The sequence below is a fragment of the Rhinoraja longicauda genome, chromosome 10, assembly GCF_053455715.1.
Source record: "Rhinoraja longicauda isolate Sanriku21f chromosome 10, sRhiLon1.1, whole genome shotgun sequence".
Taxonomy (NCBI): Eukaryota; Metazoa; Chordata; class Chondrichthyes; order Rajiformes; family Arhynchobatidae; genus Rhinoraja; species Rhinoraja longicauda.
The window spans coordinates 1,158,833-1,178,763 of NC_135962.1; the positions used below are offsets into that span (position 1 = coordinate 1,158,833).

At 47.6% G+C, this 19,931-nt stretch overlaps 1 protein-coding gene across 1 annotated transcript; it reads right to left on the reverse strand.

The window, feature by feature from the left end:
* Positions 1-11,720: 11,720 nt before the first annotated feature.
* Positions 11,721-14,631, reverse strand: LOC144597115 (ankyrin repeat domain-containing protein 9-like). Its single transcript, XM_078406015.1, has one exon. The coding sequence runs from the start codon at positions 14,281-14,283 to the stop codon at positions 13,333-13,335; it is 951 nt and encodes a 316-aa protein (XP_078262141.1). The 5' UTR covers positions 14,284-14,631; the 3' UTR covers positions 11,721-13,332.
* Between the last annotated feature and the right edge of the window lie 5,300 nt (positions 14,632-19,931).

Sequence of the window (19,931 nt, forward strand, 5' to 3'; positions counted from 1 at the left end):
GATTTGTTTTGCAATGCAGTTTGAAGTGGTGACAATAACTGTGGGGTACTACACCCCCCCACAATCACAGAGTGGTTCTGCACAGTTCCCCCAAATAGCACTGCTCCTTCTGGGTATTTGAAATTCCTTTGACTGATGTGGAACTGACAAAAGCTGGGAATCGTATAACCACTATCAATGACCTGTTTATTGTGTTCTGGATTTCTAACCGCCAGCCATCCCTTATAGAAACTACCAAACCCTCAATCCATGATTAGAAAGTGCTGAATGCGGATTAAGCCCACTCACCAACATGCTTGAAGTTTCCCACTGGCATTGATTCCTCCACTCTGAAGGTGAACAAGCCCATTCTTTACAGTTTTGAAACATGACATTCAATTCACCTATAAAATTACTAAACTATAAAAACCAGTCTTTTGACAGTGTTTAGATGTATCTTGAAGATCTCGTCTCAGTATTTCCAAAAATAGCATTGAATTTCCAGGAATCTGGAATGTATTGAATGCTAATGGCTATACGATTCCAAGCATTTGTCTGTTCTACATCAGTCAATACCCAGAAGGAAAAGTGCTATTTTGGGGGACAATGCAGATCTGCACTCTATGATTGTGGGGGTGTAGTTCAAGATTTTAAGAGATTTCAAGATCAATTTATTGTCACATGTACCAATTAAGGTACCGTGAAATTTGAGTTACCATACAGCCATACTAAGTAAAAAGCAACAAGACACACAGCCACATAAAGTAAAATTTATCATGAACATCCACCACAGCGGATTCCACATTCCTCACTATGATGGAAGGTAATAAAGTTAAATGAGCTTCCTCTTTGTTCACTTTGTTCCTCTTTGGTCAGGCCTGTTGAACCATCCGCAGTCGCCTCTACTGACTGTCCGAGCCCTTGCGTTGGGATGATCGAAACTCCGGCGTCGGGATGGTTAAACTGTCCGCGGTATGGAGCTTCCGAGTCGGCCTCTTGTTACAAGAAACCGCGGGCTTCACGGTGTTAAAGTTCACAGGCCCCGCGGTGTGACCTCTGCACAGTCGATCCCCGGCAAAGGGATCGTAAGCTCTGCGATGTTAAAGTCCACGCTGCTCCCATGGCTTGAAGCGCCGGGCCGGTCTCAGGAAAGGCCGCCAACTCCTCGATGTTAGGCCGCAGTGGGGACGGAGATACGATACGGAGAAAAATCACGTCTCCGTCGAGGTAAGAGATTGAAAAAAAGTTTCCCCCAATTCCCCCCCACCCCACCCCACCCCACACATAACACAAACCAAGAAACACTAAAACATATTTTTAACATACTTTAAAAAAAAATTAAAACAGTACAAAGGACTTGGCTAGGCATTTCAAACGTTGCATTAAAAAGCAAATTTAAATCTGGCAAAAATCTTTAAAGGCTATGCCCATTGCTTTCCCATTTTTGTGTCATCACCTAATTTGGTTACAATGCAACTCATTAATCTATATACTAAAACTATCGTTTGTTTGTTTGTTTGTTCCTGAACTACAGTCAAAACGGTGCATGATAGCGCGACAATTTTAGGCCCACCTTACTCACCGTCGTCCCTTTGGTGCTAATGGAAGAAGTTTCATTGAAATCGGTGTTATATTTTAAAAGTCATTCACATTTTAAAGTTTCAATCTATCTCAGAGGGAGGGGGGGGGGGGCAGGGAGGGAGGGGGAGGAGGGAGGATAAGGTGGATGGGGTGAGGGAGGGGGGGAGGGTGCGGGGGTGGGAGGGGGAGAGGAGAGGGTGCTGCTCCTATGCAGGAGAGGTTTGGGCCCAACGGGTCCACTTGGTCTAGTAATAACTAAAAGGTTAAGGCTCCAGCACTGAACCATTGGTTTGGTTTCATCAAACTCATGAACAATAACTAAAAGGTTAAGGCCCCAGCACTAAACCATGGCAGTAAGAAAGAGGCAAGAGTGGATATCGGACTGCTGGAGAATGATGCAGGAGAGGTGATAATGGGGAATAAAGAAATAGCATAGGAGTTGAATAATTTTTTTGCATGTCTTCACAGTGGAAGACACCAGCAACGTGCCTGAAATTCAAGAGTCAGGGGGTGGAAGTTAGTGAGGTGGCTATGCCAGGGAGAAGGTGCTTGGGAAGCTGAAAGGGCTGAAGTTGGATAAGTAACCTGGACTGCGCCCGAGGGTTCTGAAAGAGGTTGCTTTAGAAATTGTGGTGGCATTGACAGTGATATTTCAAGAATCACTGGAGGCAGGACTTGGCCCAGATGATTGGAAAATTGCCAATAGTATCCTGCTGCACAAAAAGGGAGCAAGGCAAAATATTGGCAACTATATTCTGACTTTGTCTGACTTTGGTGGTTGGTAAAATATTAGAGTCCATTATAGAGGATGAGGTTACGGAGTACTTAGTTCACGATAAAATAGGCCAAAGTCAGCATGGTTCTGTGAAGGGAAGGTCTTGCTTGACAAATTTCCTGGAATTCTTTGAAGACGTAAATAGCAGGACAGACAAAGGAGAGTCAATTGATGTTGTTTACTTAGATTTTCACAAAGCCTTTGATAAGGTGCCACACTTGGGGCTGGTCAGGAAGATGAGACCCACGGTATCAAAGGGAAGATACCAGCATGAATAGCAGGTTGGCTGGATGGCAGAAGACAGAGTGGCAATAAAGGGGGCTTTTTCTGGTTGGCTGCCAGTGACTAGCGGAGTTCCACAGGGGTCGGTGCTGGGGCAGGTACTCTTTGTTGTATATTAATGATTTGGACGAGGGGATTGAAGGCTTTGTGTCAAGTTTGCGGATGATACAAAAATAGGTGGAAGGGAAGGTAGTGTAGAGAAAGCAGGGACTCTGCAGTAGGACTTGGACAGGTTGGGAGAGTGAGCAGAGAAGTGGCAGATGGAATATAGTGTAGCAAAGTGTGGAGCCATGCATTTTGGTAGTAGGATAGCATAGACTATTTTGGTAATAGCATAGACTATTTTCTAAATGGGAGAGAATCCAGCAATCAGAGGTGCAAAGAGACTTGGGAGTGCTGGTGCAGGATTTCCAAAAAGTTAATCTGCAAGTCGAATCGGGAGTAAGGAAGGCAAACTCAATTTATTGCAAGAGTATACAAAAACAGGGATGTAATGCTGAGGCGCTATGAGGTGCTGGTCAGGCCGCATTTAGAATATTGTCAGCAATTGTGGGCACCATATCTGAGGAAGGATGTGCTGGCTCTGGAGAGGGTCCAGAGGAGCTTTACAAGATTGATTCCAGGAATGAGTAGGTTAACATATGATGAGCGTTTGTCGGCACTGGGCCTGTACTCGCTGAAGGTTAGAAGAATGAGGGTGGACCTCATTGAAACATACAGAATAGTGAAAGGCTTGGATGGAGTGGATGTGGAGAGGATGTTTCCGCTAGTGGGAGAGTCTAGGACTAGAGATCATAGCCCCAGAATTAAGGGTGTTCTTTTCAGAAGGAGATGAAGAGAAATGTCTTTAGTCAGAGGGTGGTGAATCTATGGAGTTCTTTGCCATAGAAGGCTGTGTAGACCAAGACAGTGGATGTTTTTAAGGCAGAGATAGATAGATTCTTGATTAGTACAGGTGTCAGAGGTTATGGGGAGAAGGCAGGAGAATGGGGTTAGGAGGGAGAGATAGATCAGCCTTGATTGAATGGCGGAGTAGACTTGATGGACCGAATGGTCTAATTTTACTATTATCACCTATTACCTTATGATCTTATGCCAACCTATTAACCACAATAACACGAGTTCTTACTTCACACAGTGGCCTTTCATTTGGCAGCTCAAGAATGCCCTTGGGAAATTCAAATACATCTTTTGGTTTTTCATCTGCCTGCTCTGTTGATTCCAACATTTCCCAATGAGACATTTCAGGCCAATTGGCCTAGTTTTCTGCATTTAATCTTCCTATTTTATGAAGAATATTACATTTGCAGCTTTTCAATTCACTGAGATCTTTCCAAACTTTCAGAAACATCAGATGATCATAACCACTGTCATTTTTGATAAGTGCCCTGGTTGCAGACCATCAGATTCAGTAGACCTGTCAACCTTTATTAATAAAATACTTATTATTACAATACAATACAATATACAATACAATATATCTTTATTGTCATTGTACAGGGGTACAACGAGATTGGGAATGCGCCTCCCATACGATACAATAAATTAATTAGCTAGTCAGCATTAATTGAAACAACCCCATGAAACAAATTAGAACAGTTTTAAAACAGAATAAAGTGCAAGTAGATCTGTGCCGGTTCACTGTGCGATGTGACCATCCGGCTCAGTAGGACCGGTTCATAGCAGCTATGGCCCTGGGGATGAAGCTGTTCCTGAGTCTGGAGGTGAGGGCGTAGAAGGCCTTGTATCGTCTGCCCGATGGTAGAAGTTCGAACAGATTGTTGCAGGGGTGTGAAGAGTCTTTGTGGATGCTGGTGACTTTTCTGAGGCATCGTGTGTTGTAGATGCCCTCCAAGGCTGGTAGCTGTGTACCGATAGTCCTGAGCTCTATGGACTACCCGCTGAAGAGCTTTCCTCTCTGCCTCCGTGCAGCTGAGATACCACACAGGGATGCCATGTGTTAGGATGCTCTCTATGGTGTAGCGGTAGAATGTCGTCAGCAGCTGTTGGGGCAGACCAGACTTCTTCAGTGTTCTTAGGTAGAACAGTCTTTGCTGTGCCTTCTTGACCAGCACAGCAGTGTTATTGGACCATGTTAGGTCCTCCGAAATGTGAGTGCTCAGAAACTTGAAGCTGGACACTCTCTCCGTTGATAAAGATCGGGGCGTATTCCCCGTTATGTGACCTACGGAAGTTGATGATCAGCTCCTTGGTCTTGGTGGTATTTAGGGACAGGTTGTTATCAGAGCACCAGTCCGCCAGGTTCTGCACCTCCGCTCTGTAGTTTGTTTCATCACCGTTGGTGATCAGCCCGATTACCGTTGTGTCGTCTGCAAACTTGACAATGGTGTTGGTGTCGAATGCAGGAACACAGTCATGTGTGAATAGGGAGTAGAGCATGGGGTTCAGAACACAGGCCTGTGGTGTGCCGGTACTCAGGGTGATAGTGGAGGACAGGTGCGGGCCCATTCTCGCTGCCTGCGGTCGCTCCAGCAGGAAGTCCAGGATCCAGTTGCATGACGACGAGCTGAGCCTAGCTGGTGGAGTTTGGTGATGAGCTTGGTGGGGATGACCGTGTTGAAGGCAGAGCTATAGTCAATGAATGGCATCCTCACGTACGTGCCCTGTCTCTCCAGGTGGGTCAGGACAGTGTGAAGAGCCAGAGTGTACCAGTACTTGTGCACTGAACAGATAATAACCAAGCCTGGGTGGCAAAGAAATAGCTTGAATCTTTTTACAAAGATGTTCTTGTAAGGTTGTTTATGACTCTGTAGGGTGGAGGGTGAACATGTCTTATATGTTTAAGAACAAGCCTATACAAAATGCACCAAATTTATCTTGTAATAGATTTTCATTTACTACTACAGCTCATAAGCTGAGAGAGGGGGCTTCTGACAACCTCCAGTATCGTGCTGTAAGTTTGATGGCTGGCAACCACTGAACTTGAAAGGATGTAAAATAAATTGTAAATGAACTGGTGAGGGAAACTGAGGGTCAGGAGCATGGCACCAGTCAGGTTGGCAAAGTGTCTCAGAAGCTCAAGGTAAGCTTATGCAGTAACTTTAATTTAAACCCGGCAATCGAGATTTATGGAAGCATTGCTTCCTCAATTTTCTAATAGACAATAGACAAGGCTCTCCCTTGAACATTTTCCTAGATACATTCTCAAAAAATTCCTGAAGATTAGTCAAGCATGATTTCCCCTTCGTAAATCCATGCTGACTCGGAACGATCCTGTTACTACTATCCAAATGTGTCGCTATTTCATCTTTTATAATTGACTCCAGCATCTTCCCCACCACTGATGTCAGACTAACTGGTCTATAATTCCCTGTTTTCTCTCTCGCTCCTTTCTTAAAAAGTGGGATAACACTTCCGATTTTCCCTTCTCCCTCTCAAATTTTAGATTAAAACTTATCATATTATGATCACTACCTCCTAATAGCTCCTTTACCTTGAGTTCCCTTATCAAATCCGGTTCATTACACATCACTAAATCCAGAATTGCCTTCTCCTTGGTAGGCTCCAGTACAAGCTGCTCTAAGAATCCATCTCGGAGGCACTCCAAAACTCCCTTTATTGGGGTCCAGTACCAAACTGATTTTCCCAGTCTACCTGCATGTTGAAATCTCTCATAACCACCTGCAACATGCCAATTTTAACTCTTGATTCAACTTACACCCTTTATCCAGGCTACTTTTTGGGGGCCTGTAGATAACTCCCATTAGGGTCTTTTTACTTTTACAATTCCTCAGTTCAATCCATACTGACTACATCTCCTGATTGTACGTCAACCCTTGCAAGAGACTGAATTTCATTCCTTACCAACAGAGCTCCCCCACCCTCTCTGTCCACCTTTGTGTCTTTTCGATAGGACGTATACCCCTGAATATTCAGTTCCCAGCCCTGGTCCTCTTGCAGCGATCTTTTAGAAAATGTACAAGGGATAAAACTAACTGCAAGGTGGATGAACCTAGTGCAGTCTGAAGAACCAACCCGTAATGTCATCTATCCACGTTCTCGAAGATGCTGCTTGACCCGCTGAGTTACTCCAGCTCTTTGTGTCCTTTCTGGTAAACCAGCATCTGCAGTTCCCTGTGTCTCTGGATGAGCTTTACATTGAGTAGTTACAATAAAAATATGTTCAAGCTCAAAGCATGTAAACCCTTTGCTAGAAACACCAAGTAAAACATAAATTCTTACTTGACGCACAGATGACACTACCCATCACCCTCATCACGACCCACGCCTTGAGAAATATGTTGACTTAAAAATTACCCTAATTATTATGTGAAAGCACTCTGCAAGTCACGACGAAAAATACCTTTGGATCTTCATGTAAACTCAGATTAACTCCAGCCTAAATATTTAAAATGTCATGGGATATGTTAGTATTCATCTGTTGTTACCATGGGACTACTCGGTTTTATTAGCTCTCATTCTGGATGGCAATTTGCCAAAGGATGGGTTTAAATTGACTGTTTACTTGGGTTGTGTTTTGTTGTTACTGAGATATGTACATGGAGGCTATGTTCAACTGGTACTTAACTAATTTATGTTTTCTTTGTTCTGTGAGGAAAATTCAATCCATATGTTCATTTCTGTTTGTTACACACATGCAATCTGTGGGCAAGTCCCCTCATGTGTAAAATTGGAATTTTGAAGATCTTGCACTTTTAGCTACGCCTACTCTACAATGATTGAAGGATCAAGATACCAAGCACAAATATATGGCTCCTATAGGAGGGCAGGCTGAAGAAGGGTCTCGACCCGAAACGTCACCCATTCCTTCTCTCCCGAAATGCTGCCTGACCTGCTGAGTTACTCCAGCATTTTGTGAATAAATGGCTCCTATAGGTGACACCCGCTCATATTCTCTTTGTGCTATCAGTGGCATTTAGCCCACCCGTTCCATCGGGTGGCGCCATCAGCAATGGCAGCCTCGCCAACAGTCTGTCTGTACTTTTGTCTTTTTTGTTATTTTCTGTATGCTTTAAAAGTTTGTGTTAATGTTCTCTGGTTTGTTTTATGTGGGGGTTGGGGGAGTGGGTCGGGGGAAATTGTTTTTCAATCTCTTACCTTGCTGGAGATGCGATTGTTTTCCGGACCGTATCTCCGGTCGCTCTGCGGCCTAACATCATGGAGCTGGAGGCCTTGCTCGGGACTGACTTTGAGCCCAACCGCGGGGCTTGGACTTACCATCCCTTGCCTGGGATCGACGCTCCAACTGCGGTCTGCAGACTTTAACATCGAGGAGCCCTCAGTCTCGCAGTCTCGGGTAGAGACCGAGGTCGGGAGCTCCAAATCGCAGGTAGTTTTCCATCAGCCCCAACCCGGGTCCGATCGCTTGGCGCGAGGGAGCTGAGTTCCCCCCCCCCCCCCCAAGCAGGAGCTCGATCGCCCCAATGTGAGGGCCCAAACGCCGCCGGCTACGGGAGTAAGATCGTCTCGTCAACAGAAGGTTCGAGGCCCCTGACCGCGGGAGAACAAAGAAAGGAAGAAATTGAACTTTTTTTCGCTTTCCAATCAGTGCGGAATGTGGAGGAGTCACTGTGGTGGATGTTTATGTTAAAATGTATTATGTGTGTCCTGTTGCTTTTTATTGGTATGACTGTATGGCAAATGAAATTCCTCGTATGTTGCAAAACATACTTGGCTAATAAAGTATGATTATGATCTGCCACTAAGAATGGTTCTTTGGAGACCCAGTGGTAGCTGTGCCATAATGCATAAAAGGAGCTGGCATGAATTGGAGCTGAATTTCTGTCGGCAGCCAAATTTGAAGGTGTGCACAGTCCCTCTCAATTGATGGAATCAATGGCATAGGTAAGGTTAAAAAAATGCATGTACAGTGATTGATGTGGCTCCCAATACTTTTCTTAGAGGTGATGTGTGTTGAAGGTCATGTCCATGGTACCGCTGGGTGGATGGAATCCACACTGTGATTTGGGGTGCAGCTCACAGGTGCAGGTGGTTGAGAAAAACCCTGGTGTTGATATATCTGTGGTAGGCAGCTGGATGTCAAAACATTGCCACAATATCTTTCTCAACACAATGTTCCACCTCACCCGCAACAAACCTCTTATGGGAGGGAAGCTAATCTTAGAGTCAGTGTGATATAGTGTGGAAACAGGCCCTTCGGTCAACATGTCCCAGCTACACTAGTCCCACCTGCCAACATTTGGGCCATATCCCTCCAAACCTGTCCTATCCATGTGCCTGTCTGTTTCTTAAATGTTGAGATAGTCCCAGCCTCAACTACCTCCTCTGGCAGCTTGTTCCATACACCCACCACCCTTTGTGTGAAAAAGTTACCCCTCCGATTCCTATTAAATCTTTTCTCCTTCACCTTAAACCAATGTCCTCTGGTCCTCGATTCACCTACTCTGAGCAAGAGACTCTGTGCAGCTACCCAATCTATTCCTCTCATGATTTTATACACCTCTATAAGATCACCCCTCATCATCCTGAGCTCCAGAGAATAGAGACCCAGCCGACTCAACCTCTTCCTATAGCTCTAGTCCTGGCACCATCCTCGTAAATCTTCTGTGTACCCTTTCCAGTTTGACAACATCTTTCCTATAATATGGGGCCCAGAACTGAACACAATACTCTAAATGTGGCCTCAACAATGTCTTATACAACTGCAACATGACCTCCCAATGTCTATACTCAATACTCTGGCCAATGAAGGCCAATGTGCCAAAAGCCTTTTTGACCACCCGATATACCTGCGATTCCACCTCCTGGGAACTCTGCACCTGCACTCCTAGATCCCTCTGTTCTACAACACTACCCAGAGCCCTACCATTCACTGTGTAGGTCCTACCCGTGTTAGACTTCCCAAAATGTAACACCTCAATTTTTCTGCATTAAATTCCATCAACCATTCCTCAGCCCACTTGACCAAATGATCAAGATCCTGCCGCAATTTTTCACAACCATCTTCAGTATCTGCAAAACCACCCACTTTTGTATCATCTGCAAACTTGCTAATCTTGCCAAGTATGTTCTCATCCAAATCATTGATATATAAATGACAAACAGTAACAGGCCCAGCACTGAACCCGAAGGCACACCACCATCACCCTCTGCTTCCTTCCATGAAGCCAATTTTCTATCCATTCAGCTATCTCTTCTTGGATCCTATGTGATCTAACCTTCCAGAGCAGCCGACACTGAGGAACCTCGTCAAATGCTTTACTGAAATCTATATCATTTATAGCTCAGCCGTCATCAATCTTTTTGGTCACGTCTTCAAAAAACTCGTCAGATTTGTGAGCATGACTTCTCCCGTACAAAACCATGCTGACTATCCCTAATCAGCCTTTGTCCATCTAAATGCTTGTATATCCTATCCCTCAGCATACCCTCCAGTAACTTTGCAACTACAGATGTTAAGCTCACTGGACTATAGTTCCAGCATTTTCCCTGCAGCCCTTCTTGAATAAAAGCATATTTGCCACCCTCCAGTCTTCAGAACTACTTACGACAACTTTGCTCTTGAATCAAAGTCAGCACAACTTCTGTGCGCTGCAGCGCACAGACGACGCCTATGTCTCTATGCTTTCAAAGGCAAACCTCAAGCCATCATCAACACTTTCATTGAGTCAGAAGAGAAGATGGGCTTTACACTCAAAGTTTGCATGCCAAAGTGTTTCACCAAAGTGCTCCCCATTGCCTGAAACTGTAAAGGTACATAGCGTGCCCTTAGCAAATATCACTGACTTTCCATATCTTGAAAGCTGCTACTTGGTGAAATTCACCAGTCATCAATGTGCCAAGACACCATTTGATCAGTTGAAGAAAATGGAACTTAAAGACCAAGCCCTCAAAATGGCATAATGATCGTAGCCTTGAAGCAATTAATCAGACTTTACTGGATTTTATCTTGCACTAAATGTTATTCCTTTTATACTGTATCTATACACTGTGGATGGCTTGATTGTAATCTTGTATAGTCTTCCCGCTGAATGGATAGCACACAAAAAGCTTTTCACTGTATCTCAGCACATGTTACAATAAACTAATCTGAACTGTGATCCCCGAATTCTACATGGTTCTGAGATGTGGTGAAAGACACCAACATTTCAGAAAGGATAAATTAAAAACTTCATCAACATCACTGATTCTGAAGAGCAAGTTAAATTCAGTCAGACGGTGAAGGCCATGTCATTTACATACTTAGCATCAAACTCCTAAAATGGAACCTCTACTCAGAGGTCCATCATGGGAAGATATTAACAGGCATATGGGGGAAACAGATTAAAGAACATGCTCAAAGCTTCCTCCGGAGAATTAACCTCAACCCCCTCCCTACCCACCCAACACCGAGGAATCTCTCCTGCGACTCCTCCCACATCCTCCAAATCCAAGGCGTAGCCACAGGCACTCCTTTGGGCCTCAGCTATGCCTACCTCTTTGTAGGGTACGTTGAACAATCTCTGTTCCAGGCGTACACTGGCCCTATCCCCGAACTCTATCTCCGCTGCATTAACGACTGCATCGGTGCTACCTCCTGCACCCATGCAGAACTCATGGGCTTCATTAACCACTACCAATTTCCATCCTATCACTTAGACACTCTCCGACTCCTCCCTCCCCTTTCTTGATCTCACCATCTCCATCACAGGAGATAGACTATTGACTGGCGTCTATTATAAACATACTGACTCTCACAACTATCTCGGCTACACTTTTTCCCACCCTGCCTCTTGCAAAGACTCTGCTCCCATTTCCTCCGTCTATGCTGTATCTGCACCCAAGATGAGGTGCTTCATACCAGAACATCTGAGATGTCCTCATTCTTTAGGGAACGGGGGTTCCCCTCTTCAATCATAGATGAGGCCCTCACACGTGTCTCATGTCCTCGGTATCCCGCAGCTCCACTCTTGCTCCCCCTAGTCGCAACAGGGGTAGAGTACCCATAGTCCTTACCTTTCTCCCCATCAGCCATCGCATTCTCCTCAGATATGCCACCTCCAATGGGATCCCACTACGTCATATCTTTCCATATCCACATTCCAGTGGAGACTGTCCCCCCCCGTCCCCCCCGCAACTTCCTGGTTCCCATCCCACCCAAACCACCCCTTCCCCAGGTACCTTCCCCTGCAACTGCAGGAGATGCAACACCTGTCCCTATACCTCCTCCCTCAAATCTGTCCAGGGACCTGGAGAGTCCTTTCAGGTGAGGCAGATGTGCGCTTGCATTTCCTCCAACCTCATCTCCTGTATCTGTTGTTCCAGATGTGGATTCTTATACATCGGCTAAACCAAATGTAGACTGGGCAATCGTTTCACTGAAAACCTCAGCTCAGTCCACCTGGACCTGCGTGATCTTCTGGTTGCCAAATACTTTGACTCCCCCTCTCGTTCCCATACTGACCTTTCTGTCCTCCTCCATTGTCAGAGTGAGGCCAAACACAAATTGGAGGAACAGCACCTCATATTTCGCTTGGGCAGCTTACCCTACAGAGAGGTAGGCATAGCTGAGGCCCATATGAGTGTCTGTGGCTACGCCTTAGTGGTATGATATTGATTTCAAGTAACCCTTGCATCCCCTCTCTCTCCATCCCTCCTCCACCCGTCATTGTACTAGTTTCAGTCGCCCCTGGTGAGTTTCATTGTCTGTATAACTCGTTAATACCTAGCCCAAAGCCAACAATGAACCATTTCCTTGATCATTGTTACTTTTTTGCATATATTTAATTCATTTATTCTATATCTCTCTATCACCCTCTATATTTCTAGTTTCCCTCCCCTGACTCTCAGTCTGAAGGGTCTTAACCCAAAACATCCCCTATTCCTATTCTCCAGAGATGCTGCCTGGCCCGCTGAGTTACTCCAGCATTTTGTGATATCTTCGGTTTAAACCAGCATCTGCAGTTCCTTCCTACACCAAGGAATCTCTGCCCCATGACTACTCTAAGTGGCGGGACCTGCATTTTGTTTAGCATGGATGGGGAAGACAAAGATGTTCTGTGCAGACAACAGAAGGAAGGTACACTTCTTCCTTTGGATTTGGGCAACCATCCCACTGCGTATGAGTGGAAGAGTCTGTGGTTTTAACCTTGTCCACATCAAACCCACAAACATGAGTCACCTTCAATACAGAGGGTCTGCTTCAGCAGCAATCTTAAATAACAGTAGTACTAAAATGCTCACAATACTCCAACACTGATTGGAGACATATCCATTAAACGTTGTTAATCAAAACAACTATTTACTCTGGGTATTGAAACCCGAATGCATAGATAACAATTCACATCAAAATGCATTGTATGGGGTAGTGTTTTTGTTGTCCCCAAAAGTTTAAAACAAAGTTATAACCCACAGATGTCTAAAAATTCATCTTAACATCACCGAACTCTTTCGCCAAGTTTCCAGTTCATTTGTCAGTGTTCTTAAATGAAGGAGCCATAAAATTCAATTGGCAACGCTGCGGAAGATACTTGACGCTTTCTTAGAGGACGTTTTTGCAACCAGAGTCTTTGTTGTGTGAATCTCTAGGAGCACTAAACTGCACCATTTACAGTCTGAAGCAGGGTCTCGACCAGAAATGTTGCCAATCCACCCTCTCCAGAGGTGCTGCCTGACCCGCTGAGTTACTGGTCCAGTGGTGCTTTTATTGTCACGCGTGCTAAGTGCAAATTCTTTTCTTGCAGTTACTGCAGCACTCTGTGTCTTGTAAAGCAGCGCACACACACCGGCACTTTCTACCATTTGCAGTCGGAGGCGGCCTGCTTGAAGTCCAGGTGTGTGAGCAGGTGGGAGATGGGCAGCTCGTCCAGAGCCTCGGGGAAGCGCTCGGGGGCGATGGCCGCCATCACAGTCTGCATGGCCCTCATGGAGAGGGAGGGCGGGCTGCGGCCCGAAAGCCACTGGTAGACGTCGTGGGGCAGAAGCCGCCGCCACAGGGCGTCGTCCGTCCTCAGCTCGGCCTGCATGTGGAAGTGTGGCCGGGGCATGAAGAGGAGGAGGGTGTGGAGGCAGGCGAGGAGGTGCGGCTGTGGGGTGTGCGGGTGGTGGTGGCGGAGCTGTGCGAGGACCGTGTCCAGCGCGGTGCGGCCCTGGCCGTCTGTGAGGCGCGGCGAGCAGCCGTGCGCGAGGAGCAGGGCGGCACACTCGGCGCGTGCCAGCTCGGCCGCCAGGTGGAGCGGCGGCTTCCCGCGTGCGCCCGCGCAGCCGCAGCCGCAGCCCCAACCCCAACCGCCATCGCCGCTCGAGCCGCGGCCGTTGAGGAGGCGCGCGCGCTCCGGGCCCGCGCTCCGCAGCAACAGCGCCAGCGCCTCCACACGGTTGTAGCGCACGGCCAGCGCCAGGTGTGGCCCCGGGCCCCCCGACCCCGGGCAGCCGCACACGTTGAAGCTGCCGCCTGGCGACGCCAGCGCCGCGCTCCGGTGCTCCCTCAGCAAGTACTGGCCGTAACGCCGGTGGTCGTGCACCAGCGCGTAAAGCAGCGCCTCGGACGGCGAGTAGGCGCTCGCCCGCCCGCTCTCCTCCCAGTGCAGTACCTCGGTCGTCCTCATCTCCTCCAGCAGCCAGACCGGCAGCCGGTCGCGCACCGCCTGGTAGAAGGCGAACGACGACATCTTGCAGCGCTTCTGGCAGCGGTAGTCGCGGCTCGGCGAGCAGCGCTCCCAGGGCATGGCGCCGGCGGACAGCATCCAGGCTCGAGTCAGGCAGCTCCGCTCCCGGCAACAGGTGTGTGGCTCCGCTCGCCCGCTCCCTCACTCACTCACTGCCGGTGACACTGGGACAGTCAGTAGCACACTCCGTCTATCGATCGGTCAGTGCTCCCCGGCCGCTCCCTCACTCACTCACTGCCAGTGACACTGGGACAGCCAGTCGCACACTCCGTCTATCGGTCGGTCAGTGCTCCCCGGCCGCTCCCTCACTCACTCACTGCCAGTGACACTGGGACAGCCAGTCAGTCACTGCTCCCCGGCCGCTCCCTCACTCACTCACTGCCAGTGACACTGGGACAGCCAGTCGCACACTCCGTCTATCGGTCGGTCAGTCAGTCACTGCTCCCCGGCCGCTCGGTGGGAGTCGGTGTCTCCGACCTGTTCCCGCCCGCCAGCCGGTCGGTCGCGCTGCTCCAGCCGCTGGCTGCTTATATAGGCGCGGACATCGGCATTGGCCACCCCCGGGCCACACACACCCGCCCCACACACACCCCCAGCTCACACCCCGCCCCACACACACCCCCAGCTCACACCCCACCCCCCGGGCCACACACACACACCCGCCCCACACACACCCCCAGCTCACACCCCACCCCCCGCCCCACACACACCCCCAGCTCACACCCCACCCCCCGGGCCACACACACACACCCGCCCCACACACACCCCCAGCTCACACCCCACCCCCCGCCCCACACACACCCCCAGCTCACACCCCACCCCCCGGGCCACACACACACACCCGCCCCACACACACCCCCAGCTCACACCCCACCCCCCGCCCCACACACACCCCCAGCTCACACCCCACCCCCCGGGCCACACACACACACCCGCCCCACACACACCCCCAGCTCACACCCCACCCCCCGGGCCACACACACACACCCGCCCCACACACACCCCCAGCTCACACCCCACCCCCCGGGCCACACACACACACCCGTCCCACACACACCCCCAGCTCACACCCCACCCCCTGGGTCACACACACACTCCCTCCCGCCGGGCTGGCCCTGCGGCCACACTACCTTGTTTCTGCTGTCAACAGTGCCGCCGGAGTGCGCCAACACTGCATTCCAGTTATGATCCAATGCTCCAAAACGGAACAGCGAAGTTCTTACGTGCAGCAGCACACAGATGTGTGAACTTAAGGACACAGAGTGCTGGAGTAACTCAGTGGGTCAATAGACAACAGGTGCAGCAGGAGGTCATTCGGCCCTTTGAGCTGTGATCATGGCTGATCATCCACAATCAATACCCCGTTCCTGCCTTCTCCCCATATCCCCTGACTCCGCTATCTTTAAGAGCTCTATCTAACTCTTGAAAGCATCCAGAGAATCGGCCTCCACTGCCCCCTGAGGCAGAGAATTCCACATTCACAACTCTCTGGGTGAAAATGTTTTTTCCTCATCTCCGTTCTAAATGGCCCACCCCTTATTCTTAAACTGTGGGCCCTGGTTCTGCACTCCCCCAACATTGGGAACATGTTTCTTGCCTCTAATGTGTCCAATTACTTAAAAATCTTATATAAGAAAATAACTGCAGATGCTGGTACAAATCGAAGGTTTTTATTCACAAAATGCTGGAGTAACTCAGCAGGTTAGGCAGCATCTCAGGAGAGAAGGAATGGGTGACGTTTCGGGTCGAGACCCTTCTTCAGACTGAGGAAGGGTCTCGATCCGAAACGTCACCCATTCCTTCTCTCCTGAGATGCTGCCTGACCTGCTGAGTTACTCCAGCATTTTGTGAATAAATAATAATCTTATGTTTCAATGATATCCCCTCATTCTTCTAAATTCCAGTGTATACAAGCCTAGTCACTCCAGCCTTTCAACATACGACAGTCCAGCCGTCCCGGGAATTAACCTCGTGAACCTACGCTGTACTCCCTCAATAGCAAGAATGTCCTTCTCAAATTTGGAGACCATAACACACACTCCAGGTCTCACTAGGGCCCTGTACAACTGCAGAGGACCTCGTTGCTCCTATACTCAACTCCTCTTTATTATGAAGGCCAACACACCATTAGCTTTCTTCACTGCCTGCTGTACCTGCATGCTTATTTTCAGTGACTGATGTACAAGGATCTTGTTGTACTTCCCTTTTTCCTAACTTGACACCATTCAGATAATAATCTGCCTTCCTGTTCTTGCCACCAAAGTGGATAACCTCACATTTATCCACATTAAACTGCACCTGCCAGGCATCTGCCCACTTACCCAACCTGTCCAAGTCACCTGCATCCTCATAGCATCTTCCTCACAGTTGACACTGCCACCCAGCTTTGTGTCATCTGCAAATTTGTTAATGTTACTTGTAATCCCTTCATCTAAATCATTAATGTATATTGTAAATGTAAATAGCTGTGGATCCCAGCACTGAGCCTTGCGGTACCCCACTCGTCACTGCCTGCCATTCTGAAAGGGACTTGCTAATCCCTACTCTGTTTTCCGTCTGCCAACCAATTTTCTATCCATGTCAATACCCTACCTCCAATACCATGTGCTCTAATTTTGCCCACTAATCTCCGAGGTGGGACCTTATCAAAGGCTTTCTGAAAGTCCTGGTACACCACATCCACTTGTCCATTTTCCTAGTTACATCCTCAACAAATTCCAGAAGATTAGTCAAGCATGATTTCTCCTTCGTAAATCCATGCTGACTCGGCTATTGTTCCGCTATTTCATCTTTTATAATTGACTCCAGCATCTTCCCCACCACTGATGTCAGGCTAACTGGTCTATAATTCCGTTTTCTCTCTCCTTCCATTCTTAAAAAGTGGGATAACATTAGCTACTCTCCAATCCACAGGAACTGATCCTGAATCTATAGAACTTTGGAAAATGATCACCAATGCGTCCACGATTTCTAGAGCCACCTCCTTAAGTACCCTGGGATGCAGACCATCAAGCCCTAGGGATTTATCAGCCTTCAGTCCCATCAGTGTACCCAACACCATTTCCTGCCTAATGCAAATTAATTCCCTCCAGTTCCTCCATCACCATAAGTCCTCTGGCCACGAGTACATCTGGGAGATTGTTTGTGTCTTCCTGAGTGAAGACAAATCCAAAGTACCTATTTAACTCGTCTGCCATTTTCTTGTTCCCCATAATAAATTCACCAGTTTCTGTCTTCAAGGGACCCACATTTGTCTTTACTAATTTTTTCCTCTTCACATACCTAAAGAAGCATTTACTATCCTCCTTTATATTCTTGGCTGGCTTACCTTCATACTTCATCTTTTCTCCCCGTATTGCCTTTTTAGTTATCTTCTGTTGCTCTTTAAAAGTTCCCAATCCTCTGGCCTCCCGCTCATCTTTGCTATTTTATACTTCTCTTTTATTTTTATACTGTCCTTGACTTCTCTTGTCAGCCACGGTTGCCTCTTACTCCCCTGAGAATCTTCCTCTTTGGAATGAACTGATCCTGCACCTTCTGTATTATTCCCAGAAATACCTGCCATTGTTGTTCCACTGTCTTCCCTGCTAGGGTCTCTTTCCAGTCAACTTTGGCCCCCCTCATGCCTCCATAGTCCCCTTTGCTCAGTGTAATACTGACACTTCCGATTTTCCCTTCTTCCTCTCAAATTGTAGATTAAAACTTATCATATTATGGTCACTACCTAATGGCTCCGTTACCTTCATTTCCCTTATCAAATCTGGTTCATTACACAACACTAAATCCAGGATTGTCTTCTCCCTGGTATGCTCCAGTACAAGCTGCTCTAAGAATCCATCTCGGAGGCACTCTACAAACTCCCTTTCTTGGGGTCCAGTACCAACCTGATTTTCCCAATCTACCTGCATGTTGAAATCTCCCATAACCACCTTTGCGACATGCCAATTTTAACTCTTGATTCAACTTGCACCCAATATTCAGGCTACTGTTTGGGGGCCTGTAGATAACTCCCATTATGGTCTTTTTACCCTTACAATTCCTCAGTTCCCTCCACAATGACTCTACATCTCCTAATTCTATGTCTCCCCTCACAAGGAACTGAATTTCATTCCTTACCAACAGAGCTACCCCACCCCCTCTGCCCACCTGTGTGTCTTTTGATAGGACGTAAACCCCTGAATATTCAGTTCCCAGCCCTGGTCCTCTTGCAGCCATGTCTCTGTAATTCCCCCAACATTCATACTTGCCAATTTCTAACTGAGCGCATTCATATACAACACTTTTATTCGGTATTCACCTCCCCTCTCACACCAGTCACTATTGCCCTTGACCGTACTCTCTTATTCCTTCTCGAACTTACCCTTCCTATTAATTCGGGAGTCTTTTGTAACCTTTCCTGTACTCAATTCCCCTTTAACTCCATCTTTATACTCCCAATTTGTCAACCCCCCCCCCACACTGCTATTTAGTTTAAACCTACACCTATAGCACTAGCAAACCTGCCTGCCAGAATTTCTTGTCCGCACCTCGGACAATGGAGTCACCCACCACTATGGCTCTGCCCAACGTCGGTCTCGCCGGTCGAGTCTCATCACTACGAAACAAGGAATTGCAAATGCTGGTTTACAAGAGGACATAAATTGCTGGAGTAACTCAGCGGATCAGGCAGCGTCTCTGAACACAGTCTGTATCAGTCTGAAGGCCAGAGATGTTGCCTGACCCACTGAGTTACTCCAGCACTTTCTGTCCTCTCTTGTAGACCAGCATTTGCAACTCCTTGTTTTGTTGTTTTCCTCATCTTGGTCACAATATTCCTCCATTCTCTTACCCCGTTTTGATTTATTTTTAATAATTTAACTTGAACTTAGAACTGCCGATGCATTAACAGATCTCCCAACATTTGATTTTACAAATTTAGAATTTTGATGTCCAAAATTCAGAATTTTACATCAAAATTCATGGCGCGTAATGCGACTTTTCAGCAAAAAAAGTATGCACGCCAAATGCACGTACGTGTTGCGCTACATTCACGTGTAAAAAATGACTATTATTTCCAACAGTATAGTTCTTGGACTACATGTACAATGTTAGGCCTATCATGAGTATATTCTACTATTATAGAAAGGTTATTGAACAGAAATACTTTTTATAACAAAGAAAAAATTGTTTTGTTTTGTTTTTTCTATTTTGCTTTTTCCTTACACATTCCAATTCTCTTGGTATTGAATAAAAGAACAATGGTCATAAAATGTTATGAAGAAAGAGTGTCATTTAAAAAACTGCACATACCTAATTTAATTGAAGACATACTTGCTCCAGTGGTCAACAGCAAATCACAACGGTCCATGTCCCCCCCAACCCTACTCCCCCCTCCCCCCCAATATTCCCCCCCAATATTCCCCCCCTCCCTACTTCCCCCCACTCCACCCCTCCTCCCCACCCACCCCCACTCTCCCCCTCCCTTCCTCCAACCCCCCGACCCCCACTCCCTCCTCCCACTCCACTCCCCCGCACCCCCCCATCCCCTCTCAACATCAACAGGCCTCACGCTCCACAGAGAGGCTAGGCCAATGGCAAGGCCGGGCCAGCGGCGAGAGGCGAGGTGAGGCCAGGACAGCGGCGAGGCGAGGCCAGGCTAGCGGCGAGGCGAGTATAGTGGCGAGGCCAGGCCAGCGGCGAGCGAGACCAGGCCAGGCTAGCGGCGAGGCGAGTAAGCAGCGAGGTGA